Source organism: Spodoptera frugiperda, chromosome 4 (assembly GCF_023101765.2).
Source record: "Spodoptera frugiperda isolate SF20-4 chromosome 4, AGI-APGP_CSIRO_Sfru_2.0, whole genome shotgun sequence".
Taxonomy (NCBI): domain Eukaryota; kingdom Metazoa; phylum Arthropoda; class Insecta; order Lepidoptera; family Noctuidae; genus Spodoptera; species Spodoptera frugiperda.
The window spans coordinates 5,839,232-5,858,655 of record NC_064215.1 but is presented as its reverse complement, the minus strand read 5'-3'; the positions used below and the strand labels follow the sequence as shown (position 1 = coordinate 5,858,655).

Sequence of the window (19,424 nt, the reverse complement as noted above, 5' to 3'; positions counted from 1 at the left end):
TGTAAAAAACAATGAGTATGCATGTCAAGTAAATTAAAATAACATAACTTTAACAATAATAGCCTAAGGATATTATCTATATCTTAAATAACAATAAGGTACAATATTCTTTAAAAAATAGTAAAAGATGGTAACAACCATCAACCATCATGTACGAAATAAGAAGAAACAAAATCAATAAAATAAATCTGTCATTTACATCATAAATATAGGTATCTTACATACGCGAAGCTAATTAAAAAAGTAATTTGAGAATGTAGACTTGTAGAGCCAATAAAAAGTGATGTAACCCAACCTCCTCGATGCGTCTTCTCGAAAACAAATTCTTAATTTGACACATATATAAAAAACATAGATTAAAAACGTATATTATTTATCGATAAGGAGGACGTACCCTTCCACTGATCACTGGCTGAAACTAAAACACCCAATGAACTTGTACACGATAACTGTATCAAAGCGTCCACTGACTCAATGTATAAAACTGACGGAGGCGATCAACAGCCGCATTACATGCTCGGACATCAACGAACAAACACCTACGCTACATTTTTTTTATTAATTACTAATTAATCAAGTGTGTATCGATCAGTGATGGCTCCTATTAACGCGAATGACATAAATGATGCCAAGGCCTTCGTGCCAGCTAAGAAAGTTTTGCCAGAAGTTGAAACAGATGCAGCTAATGGAAATGGAAATGGGAATTCATCGAAAGGGTATGTACTTGTGCCTGTGGGAATTATTGTGTTTACAAATATTCTAGTGTTCTTTTTATGCCAGTTTTATGTGATTGCAATTTAAACGTTTTGCAATAAAAATATAGAGCTGTTATGTGTAAATTTTAAAGTAGGTAATTAATTTCCAAAAAACGGTTTTTTTCTTCAAACGGATATTCAACTAATATGCTAGAAAATTCTTTAAATTAAATATGTTATTTCATTCTTAATATTTAAACTTGCATGACTAGTAACGATACAACTCACGAAGCAATTAGGACCAATCATTTTTTATTAATTAATTACGTTCCTTTCACTTAGTCCTCTCAAGCCGCGTAAACTGGTACCCACCGATCTATCGTTTAGTAGTACTCGTTGATAATTTCTAGATAGATCCATTGTTTTGCTAAAGAGTTTAATGATCCAATGTACTCGTACGTTAACAAGGGTTAAACGATAAATGGAACAATAATAACAATCAATCGCAGTGTTCGGAAACTTCTACATCCTTGAATATTATTCGATCAGTCAATTACTTATATAAAGCACCAGACAGAACGATGGAATGACGTCTGAGAATGCTTGAGAAATAAAGATGATTCGGTTTTATAATGTGGGTGATTAATTAAAATTTCTTACCCTGGGGAATACCGTCGTGGGCTCACATTCCTACACATTGATTCGTCACTCTTACTGCAAAGCGTGTGCGCCGGTTGATGAAGACATTACTGACGAAATAATGGATATTACTTACAAATACACCCTTTCCGCTCCTCACCGAAGAATTTATCGTGTATGTTTCAATGTCTAGTACCTTACTCAAAGGTTTTCGCTTCAATTGTTTTAATTTTATTCCGTAATTAATATCTACGTCTACATATCTATCTATTTTTTCCTTGCACAACGACTTTGGTTTGTTGCAATTTTTTTATACTTCGTCAGACAGACTATATTATCGGACAGATGTGTTTTCTAGTTAATCAATTAGTCTTCATCAGTATTTCAAGTATTTATTTCAACATTGGTACTGAGTTGTTCTGAGTAATTGAAGATTATTCACCTTTACCTACAAAAGTTTATTGATCCTGTTATTTACTATTTTTATATCTCCACACATTATGCAGTCCTTGATAATTTTGCCTATGATGCAATTAGTAGTAGATAGGAATCAAGTGTAACGGTCATCAAATAATTTCAATGAAATGTGATCTCATACAATTAGTAGGCAACAAGTCATGGAGAATTATAATTTACAAGTTTTTTCCTTGGTGGAATGGCGTGGTAATGACTACAATCATGTCTCATCGCCGGCACGACGCGACGCGACGCCGGGAGAGATGCAGATTGCAAATTACATGCAATTGGAGATGCGCGCCAGCAACCGGTGATGAGAAGGCATAAAAACACCAACATTCTTTAAACATTTTTTATTACGAACTAATTACCTTTGACGTAATATTACCTATTTTAAGGTTTAGTAAACAGAAATATTTTTATCGCGGAGGCGTGTCACTTTATCTTTAAATTATCAATCTTGACTGATTATGGTTCCGGTAAAGTAATGCGTGAACAATGTCTTTAACTCTGATAATGGATATCTATTGCATTAGTGTGCCATAATTAACGGCGAATGAAAGATATTTTTGTAGAATGCAGTGTAGTTTTCATGTCCTTGTACTTAAGTGGAATAAGCATATAAACATCTCTCCTTATTAGATGTCCATCTATTTTCAAAAGATCGCCTTGTGCTGTTTCACTACCGCCCATTGTATCTATACTCTATTTTTTATGTTTGTCTCGTTTCTTTTTACGGTATACAATAAAGTACCTATAAGATACATATAATATTTTCTATGTAGGTATTATTAGTGTTAATGGGTTGTCAAGTAGCTACTTATAAGTAAATAGAAATGTCCTTTTCGAGGAAACATCGACAGGTATCCCTCTTATAGATAAAACAAATAGGGCAATTGCAATGATAGTTGCTGATATCAGTGATAGAACCGATAGACAGACGTTTATATGTGTGATACTTACTTATATGTACCTATTCCATTTCTCATTAGATGTACAATATTCAAGAATAAATCAATGTTTTGAATTTTCAAAAATGTCCCTTTAAACAAAAACATCGTGAAGTTCAATTTCACAATGGGATTCGTTCTAAAGTAGCTAGTATTAATTTTTCTTGGTTATATTCATGGACCAATAAACTATTTGGTCCATGGCTACATTGATAACAAGAGATAACGTTTCGCAGTTATTAAAAAGCAGTTAACATAATGATAAGATGCAGTAACATTGCTAGTTTGTTACAAAATGTCACCTTGCCTACCTCAACACATGCAGTGTCAATGTAGCTCTCAGTAGGTATCTACATTATCTAAGTAGGTACTTACCTACTTAACTAAAAACTTATAATAAGTACGTAATCAGTGAAAGTTTATATTTTATTTAAGGTCAATATAGAAAAAGCTATTTAGTTAATTATTATTTTACTTCCTACAAGACAATGAACCTTATAATGCCTTGATAAACGTTTAGATCTAAGAATTGTTAGACCTGTGTTGCTACTCCCTAACTCCTACAGGGAGGTCTTGATAACATGTAGACGTAGAAAGTTATTATTTACCTAATAAATCTACAGTCGTCTGTGTTTAGCTATGTGCTGCAGCTGTTAACGAGTCTCACATGTTTTCACATATATGCCAAGTGCATCAATTTAGCGTATCAGTAGCCGGCGATTGCTGTCGCATCGAGTTCATATAAATTAGGCCGTGTCACAATGCACCGACCAATATGGTTGCACTGCAGTATGCTTCTACATACGTACATAAATCTTTTTTTTGTTCTTATATTTCTTGTAAGCAGGTTGCTCCGGTTTGCACTTCCTTGTTTTTATTTATATGAAACATGATCTGTTACTTGTACATATCTGGTAAACAGTATTTATATGAAGGAAGAATTTATTGTTAACTAGCGATTCTCCCAAGCTTCGCATGGGTGCAATGGTGATATATTATGCATGCATTTGACCTACATATAAACCTTCTTTTTAAATCACTCTATTAAAAAAACCGCATCAAAATCCGTTGCTTATTTTTAAAGATTTAAGATTACAAACGGAAATTGGGAAAGAAAAAGCGACTTTATTTTATACTATGTAAAAATTGCGGTCGAATAGCGCTATTGAAAGACGATTTCCGTATTTAAATACAGTGTAAAATTTAAAGAGAGTTTCTTTTTGGTGTATTTTTCCTAAATAATCTAAATATGCCCAATACACTCTATATATTTATTTATTTTTCCTATTTACATGAGGCTCATATGACTGTCTATACAAGCTCTGATTGTAAGCGCATCTACTCTTAACTCGGACCCTAGTAATTTAAGTTAATTACTCCTTTAAGATCCATCTACACCTATCTAGAATCTTCTTAATTGTCACATTTCTAAGAAACTATATAACGTATGTTTAGATAAATAACATTCTACAATCATCAATTTTGCTAACCTTTCACAACTGATGTAATCTTAATGTGAATTTTCATCTTGTTTCAGATATTCTTACGAGACTCTACTAGAGATAGCGAATTTCTTGCTGTCTCGCATCTCCGTGAAACCGCACATCGGCATTATTTGCGGCTCTGGGATGGGTTCGTATTGGAAAGAGGGTATATATTATTTCACGCTATTATTTCCCGGAGTTATGTAAAGGGAATACAAATCACCTACATTCAGTTCTATTACTCTTGTGTGGTTCGTGACAATTTGGCTTGTTCGTTTCGTGTGCATATGTGTCTTTTTGTTTGAATTAATATAGTTAAATGTGCAGTGTGTGTGTGTGTGTGTTGCGAAATTGCCATGGTTCACCAATATACGTAGTTACTTTCCAGTGGTGGATTAACCTGTTGTTCTAATAAACTTAGTTTACGTTCGATACCTATTACCTAATGAATGAATACAACAGCATTTTCTAAAACAATACGTACTTAAAATTTAATTGAAATGTTTTGGTGCGTGGGAAATATGATTATTTAGATTAAATTGCATATTTGTGTTATCACCTTCACTTTGCATAGCTCCGTCATGCAGTAGTAGTGAGTGTGTCTGCCATTCTTAATGAAATGTTTCTATCAATCAGTGTTAAAATTAATATTACGACTAATTTGGCACTATTAATTTGTACTCATCAGATCTATACTGCTTTGAAACAAATGTGCAGGCCTCCTCGTTACTCATTTAAAGAGCACTTTACTATATTTTATCGAAATCAGCACTATTCTGACAGAGAATTTCTTCTCCAGGATCTTTGGCTGAAAGTATCACAGAGTCAGAATCTATCTCGTACGAAGACATCCCCAACTTCCCGGTGAGCACAGTGGAGGGTCACCATGGCAAGCTGGTCTTCGGCAAGATCAGTGGAGTGCCTGTCGTGGCCATGCAGGGTCGGTTCCACTACTACGAGGGATACCCACTATGGAAGGTACTTACATACTTTATTTCGTTTGAAACCAAAGAGTAGCTATCTACTCTTTCAGGTTCACCTATGTGAACCTAATTGTTTTTGGCGTTTGGGGTTATATTTTCTCCTGATGATTTCATCTGAGTTCTTCGTAATCTTTTGAATTAAAAAGAGTTACAAGACTTACAGGCTATAGGGTGTTAGGTGCCCAATACCTAGTTAGTGTACGTACTAATGAGGTCGGCATTAACTAACGGATTAGGTACTCTGAGAAGAATTGCGAAACAAACTCATGTCTTTCCAGACAATATTTGAAAAGAAAAAGTGATGTGTGATGTAAGACTGTCCAATGTTTTACGATCTAAGTATAGTTCTTAACAGCTTATTGATATAAATAAACATTCTTGTAATCTACGGAAAATTCTCGTCGTCGTCGCCGCGTCGCCTTACCCATATCGTATCTGGATGTGGCTGATGCAAAGCGGTCTCGACCCCCCAGTAGAGGGGTTATCTCTTGTTGTGAGCATTACAATGGAGAGTAACGGACACGTTAAGATAATAATACCAGCGACCGAGGTGCTTATTTTTTTTAATGACCGTTTTATTACAAATGTCACAGAGTTTGAAACGAAGAAGCTGGTTGATAAAAATAAATCAAAGATCGACATGAAACAACAGACTAGTCATTATGCTTACAAAGACCTTTTATCGTGAACTGTCCCCTGTCGATGCGTGTGACAACTCGTCTCGACTTTTTCTGTTTTAATCTATTATCTGTTGTTTTTTTCAATGGTTCTTGGTAGTAGCGTGCTGTCGGGTATTGGTGTAATATGACGAGGGATTCAGGGGACGAAACAAAAACTCAGCCCACTGCGCACGGCTTCGGGGAAAAGGATTATGTACCCAACATATGTCATTCCTTGCGTAATTAAACGCCCACTTTACTCACATGTGACAGTCATAAGCATAGTAGGTAGGTAGGTACCTACTCGTACCCTTGGAATATGGCCATTTGTTTCGTAAGGTTAATATTAATGAAAACCTACATGCAACGCGTAATTTATCAACTGATCTACTTAACTCTATTAACAGCACGCATTATCGAAACGATTGTCTTAATAATGCATCTAAGAATCTAATAGAAGTATCTAGGTATATAGGTGGGTATAATCGTAACTTATGAATGTAGATGATTATTATATAAAGTACTTGCTGTATTATCTTAAGTACTGCATTAGTGGGATATATCTATTTTTAACAATGAATCAATTAACAAAATATTTAGGGTGTCAATAATAATTAAGAATTTTGCGAAAAGTATTTTGTCTATTAATAATATATTTGTTTCCAATTTCAGTGTTGCTTACCAGTCCGTGTGATGAAGCTACTTGGTGTCAAAACATTGATTGCGACAAATGCTGCTGGAGGCTTAAACCCTGCTTACAAGATTGGTGACGTCATGATCGTGAAGGACCACATCAACATGATGGGCTTCGCTGGAAACAACCCTCTGCATGGACCCAACGATGAGAGGTTCGGCCCTCGGTTCCCACCAATGAGCAAAGCCTACAACTACGAATATAGAAATATTGCCAAAGAGGTAAGCTGACAATAGCTTCGACTCAACTGATCATTGTAATCTACTTAATTAAGGCAATTCTAGCGGTATGTGATATTAATTTTCTCTACTGGTAATGACATTGCTACGGGGGGTAGGTAATTTTGTACTCGTATAAGTAGGTACTTACACACTTACGTAACGCTTTTACTTACACGTGAGAATTTTGAACTCACGACCTATGATGTGCGTCTGAAAGCAGATGCAGCGCAGATACGAGATTATTTTCACAATCACTTCTTTTGTCATCTAAAAAATGTTTTGTGAACGTGCTCGGGTTTAATTAACATAATAACTGGAGCCAAGGTTATCAGAGGTCGCGGGTACGATTTACAACTTGACGCACAATAAATAAACTGCGTAATGTGCTCACTGCCTACCTTCCTGTTTATTTTGTTGTGGCGCTGATCATAGTAGCGTAGGTACAGCTTTATGGCAGAAAACTCGTTTAACCTTTAATTGCACATTCTTGTCGAATTATTGACATTCATTTTGCAGTTTCAACGAATATAGGTAATTACGTAGGTCTAGGTAGGCATGCAGTAGACCGTTGACGGTTAATCAAACAAACCCTAATGGAAAATACCCTGGCATTATAGTCCGATTTATCTTGTGATTAGGCTTGGATGAAGATTAAACGATTAAAATACTAAATTCGTTTAGATGATAACGAAATTTCCCAATCAAAGAGATAAGAAACTTGGTTTTAACGCTAATGAAAGTTTGCGTTCCAACTTTGGGCGCAATATTAATGACAACCGTCACGTTGTTATTGTAATTATCTTATACTTGCTGACTAAAAATATTCTACACTATTTAGGTAATTCACGTGAGCTCAGAGCCAGTGACAACGAGCTCACGTGCTCACCGTTGGTTATTATTTATCAAACACCTGATTAATAATTCCGCAGAAAACTACTGCGATTACTAAAGCACCTTTCAAGCGGATTATGTAGCTAAACTTTGGTCTCATAATAAAGGAAACTGTCATAGTGATTATAAAAAACTTATCCTTGAAATGTTCAAGGATAAGTTTTTTATAATCACTATCACTATTGCTTCCAGGTAGCCAAAGAGTTAAACATTGACAACATAGTGAAAGAGGGTGTGTACACCTGCCTGGGAGGCCCTAACTTCGAGACGGTGGCCGAGTTAAACATGTTGAAGATGGTCGGAGTCGATGCCGTCGGCATGTCTACCGTGCACGAGGTGAGTTGCAATCTAATAAGTACCTAATTAAAAGTTGAGGGTTACCTATGAGTAAAAGATTGATTAAATTGTAAATGTTCGTTCAATTATCTAAGTAATTAACACGTAACTTTCATTAAGTAGTAAGTAGTATTGTTTATAAATAATTTATTGGTATTTATGACAGCGATTTCTTGCGTCAATAGGTCTAAACTGCACTATAATTACTAGGTGTCATTTAAAGTGGGACAAGTTGACATCACGATGATGAAGATCAGTTAATAAAGTCTACGTACCTATTTATAAAAAACATTTCCATTACAGGTAATAACAGCGAGACACTGTGACTTGAACGTGTTCGCTTTGTCTTTGATCACGAACGAGTGTGTTACAAGCTACGACAACAATGACGAGGCCAACCACGAGGAGGTGCTGGATGTGGGCCGCATGCGACAAGACATCCTTCGCCTGTTCGTTAACAAACTCGTTGAAAGGTTCGCACTCATCGAGGCGAAGAAACCCTGAGCAATAGTACAAATACAAACTGAACTTACAAGATATTCTACAACTGCATACATGGTTCAGAGCGTTGATTCCAGGCGTATTTTCGGCGCGTATTCACTCGCTTTTCAAATCCTTTAGAATCTAAGAAAAACAGTTAGCGCGCGCTTACGCGCGTTTTAGCTTAATGTTCAGGAAAAAGATTCTGCTTTTTCTTTGCATCAAAATATTATGTACTGAAAATAAGCCCGGTATACAACGCTATAGAAACATGTCTTCTACTTTAATGAGTTCTGAATGGTTGTCAATCGTTACATAGTCTGAATAACAAGTAGTACCATACAATTTTCCGTGACGTGTCCAGTTTAAGGTTTTAATTATATTTAGGTATATTTAATTTATATCTAGACGTTAAGATAGGCCGCTACGTTTAGATAGGACAATTTATTAATGTTTACGTAAAGCTAAGTTGTTATAGTTGTTTTTAAGTGTTGTGTATCTCGTTAGGTACCTTTAAATAACTCGTAACAATAATTTAATTTAAGATGTAATGAAAAAGATCTTAAACAAGCTGAAATCTATTCGAATTTATATTCAATGGAGTTTAATGATAATGACAAGACAAAATTTATGTATATTTTTATAATAAAATGAATAAAATATACTACAGATGATTTTTTATTTAACAATGTTATATCTATGTCTGCAGGTACTGTTTTGGATGCGTTCTCCTTATTACAAAGAAATACGACTTAGAAATAGCTTTACTACGTGATGTTACTTTATGTGTACCATATTATAAGACTACAAAAATGCAAAGTTTAAACGTAAAACAGTTTTTTTTAATAAATATTTAAATATTATTAGGTATTTTTCAACAATAACAATACTTAATTTAAATTCATTTAAGAGGATGTTTCTTCGGCCAGAGATGAGCAAACTCTTTGCACGCTTCATCTATATTGTCGTATTTGTAACGGAAGCCAAATTCTTGCACCCTCTTTGGTATGACGTACTGTCCCTTAGTCATTATCATGGCCCTCTCTCGATTCAGTAACAGGTTTAAAATCGGCTCAGGTACTGGCAGAAAAGCAGGTCTTCCCAATGCTTTAGCAAATGACTGGAAATGACAAAAATAATAATTAATACAAAGAAAGAAAACTACAAAATCGGACATAATTGAATGTTGTGATAATAACTTCACGTGGGAGAGCCCTGCTTTAGCCTGAATGGGCAGACTCCGACCGTAAAAACCGAAAAAGGCCCTGTAATACTTTACTCGACACAGAAATCGAACCCGAGACCCCTTGCCAGGTAGTCGCGATTACGACTAATGAGGCAGTCAGAAGTTCCAACTATCTAATTCATACTCACATGTGTGAAATCATTGTTGGTAATAACTTGCGGGGATACACCATTTAGAACACCATGGACCTTTTCATTCTCTATAGCAAAGAGAATTAGCCGGGTGAGGTCCTCTATGTGGATCCATGGTAGGTATTGCTTGCCACTGCCGATGCGGCCGCCGAAGCCGAAGTAGAAAGGGAGAAACATATTCTTGATCATACCTCCCCAACGGCCGAGTACTGCACCAGAACGAATTATCACCTGTGGAAGGATATCACATTCTTTATTAATATGCACAGAATAAATGTTGTCAATTCTGTTGTGAATACAACATTGCAGAGGGTGAGATGATTGGTAATAATAGGACAAATTCCCAGACAGTCCTCTAGGTTGGAAGATGGACTAATAGACACCCAATGCAGACATTGGTGGTATAATCCACTATAGATGAGTCAACAAAAGCATCATCAATTTTATGGCAATAATATCCAGCTCTCAAAACACATATTCAAATGTCCGGTAATAATAAATTGTAGGTACTTACAAGCCTTACAGGTGGATCTACTTTGGCAGCTTTTTCCCATTCTACAGTCAGTCGGGAGAAGAAATCAATTCCTGTGGTGGGACTGCTCTCATCATATTTATTGTACTCAGAAGGTTCATAAGCCCCAACACCAGTGACGACAACAAACACCTTTGGTTTGTCTAAACATTTGTTAATTGCAGATGCAAGTGCTCGTGTTGTATAAACTCTAGAATTCTGCACATTTTGTTTGAATCTGTAAATAAATTAATCATTTATTTTATTACACAACATATAACCAAATATCTATTATTTCTCAAACATGAAGGCAGAGGTTCACAATACAAATACTTCAAATATTATAATAATACTTATTTTGTGTACACAATATAGACTATATACTGGTGCTGAGAATTTCCTAATACATAGTTTCAGTCGCAGCATGCACAGAAACAGTTTTATAGACAACTGTGAGAGCTTTTTGGACCAACTAGAGGCCCTATTGGGCGGTTGGGCCTATAGGCTGCAGAGTAGTCTGACTTACAAACACTCATTAAACTATTTATTATAGAGATTATATCGCCTTACCCAGGTGTCCAGGATTTTGTAAAATCCATAAACTGTTGTCCAGCTAAATTGACGACAGCACATGACCTAAGGGGTAAGCCTGATTGCTCCAAAGTGTTCCATGAAATATTATTGGCACCAGGCATACGAGTTATATTCACTACATTGTAACCTTTGGTTCCAAGAAGTTCACCTAAATTACTTCCAATAAAGCCTGTTCCCCCACCTGTAAATAAAAAAAAACTTAGGTATTATAATATATCCTCTTTGTTCACAAATTATTTTTAAATAGTATGGTAGCAATTTATTATTTTTTCTGGGTCGAATTTTCTAATATTTAGCAGGGTTCATGTAGATTTTGATTTGCCATAATTGCTTCTCTTTGTGGGTTGTGTACCTAATTTATTTTAATAGGTAATGGGATATAGTAACATTTACTTTCAATAATTATTAAAGAACTGAATGATTTAGGAATTGAATTGATAAAAATGTCCAACTTTATAATGAACATAATTATCTAGGCAGTAGTATTTTACAGTTACCTAAACTTTCTAAGCAAAAAAGCTCTGATGCCGGCTGTTTGTTAAAGGTTCGTTATGTTACTGTCTTATAAGTTATATACCGTTTGACATTACAATTTAAATCACGAATCTAGTTAGTTCGCTTTCTTAGAGGGCATGCATACATTATATATTTTTTATTACCAATGAAATACCAACGTACCAATTAAGACTTTTCTGGTAGCCATAATTATATAATCACTGCTGAATTCTTTTAGAAATATCAGACATTTGTCACTTACTACATAGAAGACTGAAATATATTTTTTTAGAAAATATTATGAAGACTAAGTTAAATATGTTTTGTTTTTCAATGTTTTATAATTGTTGAATTTGTTATTCCGGTTAGATTTTCATATCAATACAAAGTTTTCAAAATATCAGCTTACAGCTGACCAATGTGACAATGTAATATGACATGTGTCAAGTCGTCAACTTCTAAATTTTACGACGTTTGTGACAGATGTTACTGATGTTGCCCTAAATTAATAAATGAAGTTAAAATAAAAAAACCTGAATCAATTCCGTCCTGTTTAAATTGTGCTTTTGAATTTAGAAAGTAGAATATAATTTATAGTATATTAAGTCATGCGAAATTTAAAATTGGTTTTGTATTGTAATTTTGTGATGGATTTTATTTAACTGAAAGAACAAGAACGTGCAAAAAATGTCACCAATGTTGTTGTTATCAATGTCAATTCAATTAATGTCATTGTCAGTATTGATTTGTTATGACAGGTAGATAACATTTTATTTCACCAGAGTTATTTTGATATTTTCCTTTTATTGCATTGCAATTACGAAGTTTAGTGCAGTACACAGCTGTAGCGATCAAATATTCGCGTGCTATGATATCACTTTTTGTCGAAAATGGCGTTGCATATGTATGGAATCCTGAAGGTAACCTAGGTTCTGAGAAATATTACGTTTAATGTTGTTTTTGTACCAATATTATATCGTATCTTTCTGTTGTATCCAGATTGGTACGAGCTACGAGCCAACCACCGAATATGCGGTTCATTAATTGGATCTCTACCATCATTTCCAAGGCAAAATGATTTTTTAGGTGTGTAGCTTTTATAAAAGGCTTTTTGCTAACCTCCAAGAAACTTAGGATAAAGGCTGAATATAAAGTAGGTATTAAATAAACTTCTATAAAAAATTTGCTTACCTGTAAATTAATATGAATAAATAAATATTTTTAGGTTTACCTATGGCTTTGACATCTGAAGAAGCTGCATTATTAGTAGAAAAGGGGATTTGTCAGTTATTTGAAGTGCCAAACTTAGTAATGAAACCATCAGAAGAAGAAAAACAGTTGATAAAGGAATTGGAACAGAAGTAAATTACCTTTTTGTTGGCAAGTTATACCACTAACCAGATAATCTTTGAACAAAACTTAAACAATCAAATCACACAATTTTCTTAGTACAAAATAACTGTTTGTTGCTTTTCAGTGTTTTATCAGAACAAACTGAAGCCTTAAGGAAGAGGAAAATAGAGCAGTTGTCACAGAAGATTGATATTATAATTGCTGGGAAAAGACAAAAATTGTTGTCAAAAGGCATAACAGGTATAAAGAAGCGACATATTTATCAATTGAATTGTGAATATTGATATTCTTCTTTAGAGAAACCAAGGAATATAAAACCAAACATTACCGGTAGATTTTCCAGGCTTTAATAATCAATATTTTATTAAGCAATACATTTTTGAATTACATTGACCATAAGTGGGCCTCAACTAATATTATTGTTATCTTCCTAATGCAGCATACATAAGAAGGCTTACAATAAATAACTCAAATAAATTAACTACCTAGATATTATTGATATTTTTCATTATGTTTTTATTTCACAGATGTTAAATTAGATAAGCAAGCATTATTACAAGAGGAAATCAATAAATTGCCAAAGTTAGCTCCTGCTCATGTATTGACTCATTTACCAACAGAACATTATATGGACACAGGTAAGTAACTAATACATATATGTACTTAACTAATAATACAGGTATTGTGTTGAAATTGCTTGCTTGAAAAGCAATTGTTGAATTTTACAGAAAAGAAAAAGGTGGCTATTGATATTTTGAAACCTAGTGTTGTAGAAGGAAATGGTGCAATCAAGTTTAAAATATTTAAGGATTTGTGGGAAAAGAAACATCATATTACAAGTGGATCGAAATTTGGTTGTGATTTCTTAGTTTATCCAGGTAAGTAAAGTAAAAAAATAAATATGCCATCTAAAATTAAAATTATGTTTTTAATATTTGTATAATTTCAGGGGATCCAGTGAAGTTTCATGCAACATATATGGTGCAATGTGTTTATAATCAAGAGGCCACCATGAGACCTGCAGAATTAGTAGCTTTTGGAAGACTGTCTGTCACAGTAAACAAATTAGCTGTGTTTGCTTTCTACAATTCTCAAGAACAAGTTGAATACCAAACACTCCAATGGCATGATAATGTTACATAAATAAAGGAAGTTTTATATATTTTTTTAAACTTTATTGTCGATGATACATAGTGGTAAATGGTATTTCTATAAAAGCACAGAATTACCTACACCTACTTTTATTAGAGAGTGGTGAGAGAGAGAGTCGGTTCTCCTCCCCTCTCGAAGATCTCTCCTTCCCTTCCCTCTCTCTTATTATTTTATTACATAGATCGATACAGTGAGCGCATGACTACATAATATTACGCCATAATAATAAAAACAAAAGCTGCTCCTTAGTTCAAAATGTGTTTGTCACATACAACCAATTCTGAAAATCGCATCAAAATAGATTTCAGCCAGTCGCGAGATAATCTCGGACCTCACATTTTGATTACATAGATCGATACAGTGAGTGCGTGACTACATCATATTACGCCATAATAATAAAAAGTCAAAAGCTCGAATCTCCTAAAAATTCAAATATTTATTTTACTTTTTTTGATATCAAAGTTGTATGCGTCGTAGAAACTAATTCATTACTTTTTTCATATGTCTGATAATGTTTTGGTGAGAAAAAAAATCATTTGTGAATTATTTTTACCGAAAAAATCACTATTTTTCAATATTGTCAATTAGGGGTTCGCCCCATATTATTATTTTTGTCGGTAAAATTAGATGTAGTATTCAGCCTTAACGGGTTAGAAGTCCTCACACCTATCACATTGTATATAGTAGGTACTATTAGATATACAAAGTACTCTGTGGTACTGTTCCTAATAAGCAACAAAACGCTGTTGTATTGACATTGACAGTACGTTGACAATAGACAATATTTGTTTACTTTGTCTATGGTCTGTGGTATTCTGTCAAAACCGATAAAGCAATAAAAGTAGCTTTTGTGTAAAAATACATATTTTCTCGGATATATTATTAAATACAAATACACATTAAAATGGATGACCCAGAATTAGAAAAGATTAGACAACAACGGCTTGCTCAACTACAATCTCAACATGGGGTGAGTGTGAATCATAATATTGAGGTTAAGTTCGATACTGGTTTTGGAATAAATTACTTTTATTTTGTATCTCATTTACTGGGAAAATATACCCTTTGAGTATTGTTCGGATGTTTTATACTTGCGTTTCATATATATTCTCCATGCGTTTCAGGGTACAGGCGATCCCAGCCATGCTAAACAACAGGAAGAGAGAATGCAAGCGATGGAAGAAGCTAAACACTCAATTTTGGCACAAGTACTCAGTCAAGACGCTAGAGCTAGATGTAATATTTCAGTAACACTTTATTATTGATGTTATAACTGTATATCTATACTTAATGTAATAGTTGTATGTCAACATAATTTAATCATGTGTTTTTCCTTCCCAGTGAACACTATCAAACTTAGTCGACCTGAAAAAGGCGCCATGGTTGAAAACATGATCTGTAGAATGGCTCAGACGGGCCAGGTTCGTAATAAGATAACAGAACCAGAACTGATTCAACTCTTGGAGTCCCTCAATCAACAGATGCCTAAGTCAACCAGCACTGTGAAGTTTGACAGAAGGAGGGCAGCACTCGACTCAGACGATGAAGATTTCTAGCACTACTTAATTAAGTTGACTCATGGTATTATGCCATCATTGGAATGCCTTAACACATTAAACGCTTATTTATCTATCCAGAAATGTTATTTCCTTTGTCATTTTTATTTAAGTAAAATTATATTTTATTATCAGTCATTATTTTGATGATCAATTGTATTTTTACACTGACTAAGGCTTAATTTTTTAATATAAATACTTTTAATACTCACTCTTTGTTAATTTATATAGATGTAGTGAATGTACCTTTAGTGTAATGTTTATGCAAGTTAAGTTTAGCAAACTGTTAAGTATATAGATTGAGAAATTGTATTTCCATGATAATGTCTCGGATAGATCTGAGTATATTTTAATTAATTAAGTCATTCTATTGGCATTAAACTTTGATAAAACATCCTTAACTGAGTCTTATGGGGAAACTAGGTATGAGAAAAATATTGGAGCATTAAGAGGGATGCTTGAAAGTAGCTCAGGAAAATTATTTTCTTAAATATTAACTCGCATAATGTTGCTGTAAAAACGAATATTGGTGCTAAGTTAAATGCTTCTTAGGAAATGTGTTGGACTGGTGTGATAACACAGTCTCATGTTAAATAACGCGTGCGTTATGTTGCGCCGTCGGTATAACAGCGAGGCTCCATTTGTCTGTTGCGCTCCAACAACGGAACATCGCATTGTTCCACCGCTAGTGTTGCGACGACGCACGACGCAGCAGCTGCGTCTAAGATACAAACGTGATTACTGTCCGTCGACGCAGCGCATCATCCTACCTCCCGCTTCATCTCTTGTCCGTCGATCTGTACCTAGTTCTTATCTCTTGTAACTTTTTGTTAAATCGGGACAAGTCAGCCACACCTTCCCACACCGTTGCAACTCCTGTATCTACAGTAGATACAAACATGAAAACACCGGAACACTGAAGTATCTCTTGTAACTACGAAACTCTTGTTCAGATTTCTTCATTTTTTAAATAAAGAATCAAGAATATTAAACACCTTTTAAAATGGTCCACTTGTACCTCCCTACGTACGACTACTGTCGAAAACAGTGGTTAGTTTGGGTATACTATTTTACTATAGGTACGTATGCCTACTCCTTCAGTCCTTCAGTGACGAAGCATGTTGTTTTGTCATGTCTGTCCCGAAACAATTACTTAGTGGGTGCCTTTTTATTATGATTGATTAGGTTTTGTTGGTTATTAAAATTGAATTAATCGCTTTATTGCTTTGATTAAAGTGGTTTCAAGCACACAAATCAATTAGCGATTAGGTACTGTCATTTAAAATAAGATGCCTAATTACTTATTTAAATGATTTATAGAATTGAATTTCTTCACCTTTGCCGGTATGAATTTAATAGGTAGGTAAGGTACCTATCTAAGTATTTGACAGAATATAATAGAATGGTAGGCATCTAGTTAAGAAGGCGATTTGAAAGACGCCAGTTTGAAAGTTTGACTTGAGAACTCTACCTCGTATCCTCACGCCTTTTTATCCATATACCAGCTATGGCCATGCCACAATACTAGAGTTAGAATGAAATGAAATTATAATTATTAAAACTAATGAGCCGCCATGTATAATATGTTATAGGTAATTATATAAAAACTTCGTGTTGTTACAAAATCTAGAATGCGCCTGGATTTATAAACAACGCAATCTAATGCTGTTCACCATGAGTTATTGCCAGCTGCATAAGAATAATGGTTTGTGTGGAGAAGTTTGTGGTCATAGCCACTTGCCTTTCTGTGGTGGTCGTCAGGAGCTCTTTTTCAGAACATACTTAGTAAGAATTGGGCTCATGACTAAGCAGATGCTGAATACACATATGTTTTAGGTGCCTAATCATTTTGGACCTGTATATATACCTGTCTCAGTCTGATATACTTAGTACCTATAAGTTACTACGTACTACACTTAGTACGAGTATATTATTATAATAACTTTTGGGATTGGTTGGTCGGTATCGTTATCAAAGCTTAAATCATATATTTTATCTATTCTTCTAAAATTATAAAACACGTATCTAACGTCGTTTGCAATTAGTAGTTCTCCACTGCAAGTGAATAATGTTACGTGTGGAGCTGTTGGTGGTCATAGCCACTTGCCTTTCTGTGGCGGTCGCCAGGAGCTCACCGCAGCCTGGCAACATCCAGGAGCTACTTAAAAATATTGACACACGTTATTCTGATAACTTATATGAAGACGCGAGTCTTGACGTGGTAAGTGGCAATTGTTGCAATAATAAAATTAGTGCTTCAATACTGGCTACGTGTTTATTCCAAATATGGTTTCAGCCTGCTCTCATTGCAAAATATGGCTATCCCGTTGAAGAACACTCAGTGACAACAGAAGATGGTTACATTTTGGGATTGCATCGTATTCCTTACGGACGTGACGCTAACAATGTGGCTAATCAAAACAAACCTGTCGTGCTTGTGATGCATGGTCTGCTGTGTTCATCTGCTGACTTTGTTCTCATGGGACCAGGTTCTGGTTTGGGTAAGATCAACAATTTGTTTCAAATAGACCGAATTTGACTCTATGGTTTGGTTAACATCTCTTTTTACATTTTGTGGAAAAAGTGATAGGTAAGGACTATTATTTAAAAGTTAATTACTTTTACAGGTTACATTCTTGCCGAAGAAGGATTCGACGTCTGGTTAGGTAATTCACGCGGTAACTATTATTCTCGTAAGCATGTTACGTTGAATCCTGACGCCATACTGAACACAGATTTTTGGCAGTTTTCTTACGATGACATAGGCAACATGGACTTACCTGCTATGATTGATTATATACTCAAAACTACTGGGGTAGCAAAGCTTCATTACGTGGGTCACTCGCAGGGCACAACATCATTCTTTGTAATGGGGGCCATGCGACCAGAATACAACGACAAAATCATTTCCATGCACGCTCTGGCTCCCGTTGCCTACCTGGCGCATAACGAAAATCTCCTTCTGACTGCAATAGCACCTTTTTCTACTGAAATTGAAGTAAGTTTCATGACTGCGTCTATAAAGTCAATATAGCGGTACCTGAGATCAAATATCTTAATCATTGTTGTATTTTTTAGGCGATTTCATCTTTAGTAGGTGTGGGTGAGTTTATGCCCCATTCGATTATCTTCACGTGGGCTGGTGAAGCCATGTGTCGGGATGAAGTAGTATTCCAACCTATATGCAGTAACATTTTGTTTTTGATCGGTGGATGGGATGAAGCCCAACTTAACACGGTAAGTACTAAGATGCATGTTATTCGATTCTCTGGTATGATATCATCATCTTTGTCGTCAGCTATCATAGCTGCGGGCAGTATTAATAATATTATAACTGAATATTTTTACAGACTATGATGCCGGTAATCTTCGCTCACACTCCGGCTGGTGCCTCTGTAAAACAGCTCGCACATTACGGACAAGGAATTGATGCGAAAGGTTTTCGTCGATATGACTACGGAACTCATTTAGCAAATTTTCTACACTACGGATCCTTTACTCCACCCAGTTATGATTTGTCAAAAGTAACCAGTCCAGTGTACCTGCATTATTCGACAGGCGACCCCCTCGCAGAAGTCCCTGATGTTGAGACATTGTTCAGTGAACTAGGAAATCCGATGGGCATGTTTTTGGTACCCTTAGAGAAGTTCAGTCATGTTGATTACATGTATGGTATAAACGCTAAGGAGTTAGTATACGACGAAGTAGTTAATATTATGAAATCCTTGGACGCCAGTGCTTAGTTGGTAAAATAAATATTCTTAAAAAAATTACAGGAGTACTTAAGTAAATGATTTTTATTTCTTCCTAGCTTCTGCCAGTAGCTTCGCATGCAGGATAAAAAGAAGCCTGTTTGTTATTCCAGACCATAATCTACTCCTGTATCAATTTCATCTTG

The 19,424-nt window shown here is 35.0% G+C and overlaps 5 protein-coding genes across 7 annotated transcripts; 4 read left to right on the top strand and 1 right to left on the bottom strand.

The window, feature by feature from the left end:
• Positions 1-495: 495 nt before the first annotated feature.
• On the top strand, positions 496-9,155 carry LOC118272792 (purine nucleoside phosphorylase). 2 transcript variants are annotated; one of them, XM_035589470.2, is made up of 6 exons: positions 496-716; positions 4,278-4,372; positions 5,024-5,202; positions 6,539-6,781; positions 7,865-8,008; positions 8,312-9,155. In XM_035589470.2, exons 1-6 carry the CDS (start codon positions 595-597, stop codon positions 8,510-8,512), a joined length of 984 nt encoding a protein of 327 aa, XP_035445363.2. In that variant the 5' UTR covers positions 496-594; the 3' UTR covers positions 8,513-9,155. The 2 variants fall into 2 exon arrangements, with proteins under 2 accessions (XP_035445363.2, XP_035445362.2); XM_035589469.2 differs by having other exon boundaries at positions 4,278-4,390.
• Positions 9,116-11,918, bottom strand: LOC118272793 (epimerase family protein SDR39U1). The gene is made up of 5 exons (XM_035589471.2): positions 11,649-11,918; positions 10,947-11,151; positions 10,380-10,614; positions 9,863-10,096; positions 9,116-9,608 (listed from the first exon to the last, which is right to left on the bottom strand). Exons 1-5 carry the CDS (start codon positions 11,671-11,673, stop codon positions 9,390-9,392), a joined length of 918 nt encoding a protein of 305 aa, XP_035445364.2. The 5' UTR covers positions 11,674-11,918; the 3' UTR covers positions 9,116-9,389.
• A 268-nt stretch (positions 11,919-12,186) lies between these two features.
• LOC118272794 (tRNA-splicing endonuclease subunit Sen34) lies at positions 12,187-13,980 on the top strand. Of its 2 annotated transcripts, XM_035589473.2 has the most exons (7): positions 12,187-12,385; positions 12,465-12,551; positions 12,691-12,826; positions 12,943-13,058; positions 13,346-13,456; positions 13,547-13,696; positions 13,768-13,980. In XM_035589473.2, the coding sequence occupies exons 1-7, from the start codon at positions 12,334-12,336 to the stop codon at positions 13,959-13,961; spliced, it is 846 nt and encodes a 281-aa protein (XP_035445366.2). In that variant the 5' UTR covers positions 12,187-12,333; the 3' UTR covers positions 13,962-13,980. The 2 variants fall into 2 exon arrangements, with proteins under 2 accessions (XP_035445366.2, XP_035445367.2); XM_035589474.2 differs by lacking the exon at positions 12,187-12,385 and having other exon boundaries at positions 12,472-12,618.
• Positions 13,981-14,754: 774 nt separating this feature from the next.
• LOC118272795 (programmed cell death protein 5) lies at positions 14,755-15,737 on the top strand. Its single transcript, XM_035589475.2, has 3 exons — positions 14,755-14,940; positions 15,095-15,206; positions 15,312-15,737. Exons 1-3 carry the CDS (start codon positions 14,875-14,877, stop codon positions 15,524-15,526), a joined length of 393 nt encoding a protein of 130 aa, XP_035445368.1. The 5' UTR covers positions 14,755-14,874; the 3' UTR covers positions 15,527-15,737.
• Positions 15,738-17,555: 1,818 nt separating this feature from the next.
• On the top strand, positions 17,556-19,304 carry LOC118272790 (lipase 3). The gene is made up of 5 exons (XM_035589467.2): positions 17,556-17,747; positions 17,823-18,027; positions 18,154-18,524; positions 18,605-18,763; positions 18,877-19,304. The coding sequence occupies exons 1-5, from the start codon at positions 17,595-17,597 to the stop codon at positions 19,267-19,269; spliced, it is 1,281 nt and encodes a 426-aa protein (XP_035445360.2). The 5' UTR covers positions 17,556-17,594; the 3' UTR covers positions 19,270-19,304.
• The last annotated feature ends 120 nt before the right edge of the window (positions 19,305-19,424 follow it).

Excerpts from the sequence above, each read along its gene's own strand:
- LOC118272792 (XM_035589469.2), top strand. The coding sequence starts at position 595 with ATGGCTCCTATTAACGCGAATGACATAAATGATGCCAAGGCCTTCGTG. Across the intron at positions 717-4,277 it reads AATGGGAATTCATCGAAAGG|ATATTCTTACGAGACTCTAC; the intron begins GTATGTACTTGT and ends ATCTTGTTTCAG. Across the intron at positions 8,009-8,311 it reads GCATGTCTACCGTGCACGAG|GTAATAACAGCGAGACACTG; the intron begins GTGAGTTGCAAT and ends TTTCCATTACAG.
- LOC118272793 (XM_035589471.2), bottom strand. The coding sequence starts at position 11,673 with ATGGCTACCAGAAAAGTCTTAATTG. Across the intron at positions 11,152-11,648 it reads TACCAGAAAAGTCTTAATTG|GTGGGGGAACAGGCTTTATT; the intron begins GTACGTTGGTAT and ends TTTTATTTACAG. Across the intron at positions 9,609-9,862 it reads CCAACAATGATTTCACACAT|TCATTTGCTAAAGCATTGGG; the intron begins GTGAGTATGAAT and ends TGTCATTTCCAG.
- LOC118272794 (XM_035589473.2), top strand. The coding sequence starts at position 12,334 with ATGATATCACTTTTTGTCGAAAATGGCGTTGCATATGTATGGAATCCT. Across the intron at positions 12,552-12,690 it reads AAGGCAAAATGATTTTTTAG|GTTTACCTATGGCTTTGACA; the intron begins GTGTGTAGCTTT and ends AAATATTTTTAG. Across the intron at positions 13,457-13,546 it reads AGAACATTATATGGACACAG|AAAAGAAAAAGGTGGCTATT; the intron begins GTAAGTAACTAA and ends TGAATTTTACAG.
- LOC118272795 (XM_035589475.2), top strand. The coding sequence starts at position 14,875 with ATGGATGACCCAGAATTAGAAAAGATTAGACAACAACGGCTTGCTCAA. Across the intron at positions 14,941-15,094 it reads AACTACAATCTCAACATGGG|GGTACAGGCGATCCCAGCCA; the intron begins GTGAGTGTGAAT and ends CATGCGTTTCAG. Across the intron at positions 15,207-15,311 it reads TCAAGACGCTAGAGCTAGAT|TGAACACTATCAAACTTAGT; the intron begins GTAATATTTCAG and ends TTTCCTTCCCAG.
- LOC118272790 (XM_035589467.2), top strand. The coding sequence starts at position 17,595 with ATGTTACGTGTGGAGCTGTTGGTGGTCATAGCCACTTGCCTTTCTGTG. Across the intron at positions 17,748-17,822 it reads AAGACGCGAGTCTTGACGTG|CCTGCTCTCATTGCAAAATA; the intron begins GTAAGTGGCAAT and ends ATATGGTTTCAG. Across the intron at positions 18,525-18,604 it reads CTTTTTCTACTGAAATTGAA|GCGATTTCATCTTTAGTAGG; the intron begins GTAAGTTTCATG and ends TGTATTTTTTAG.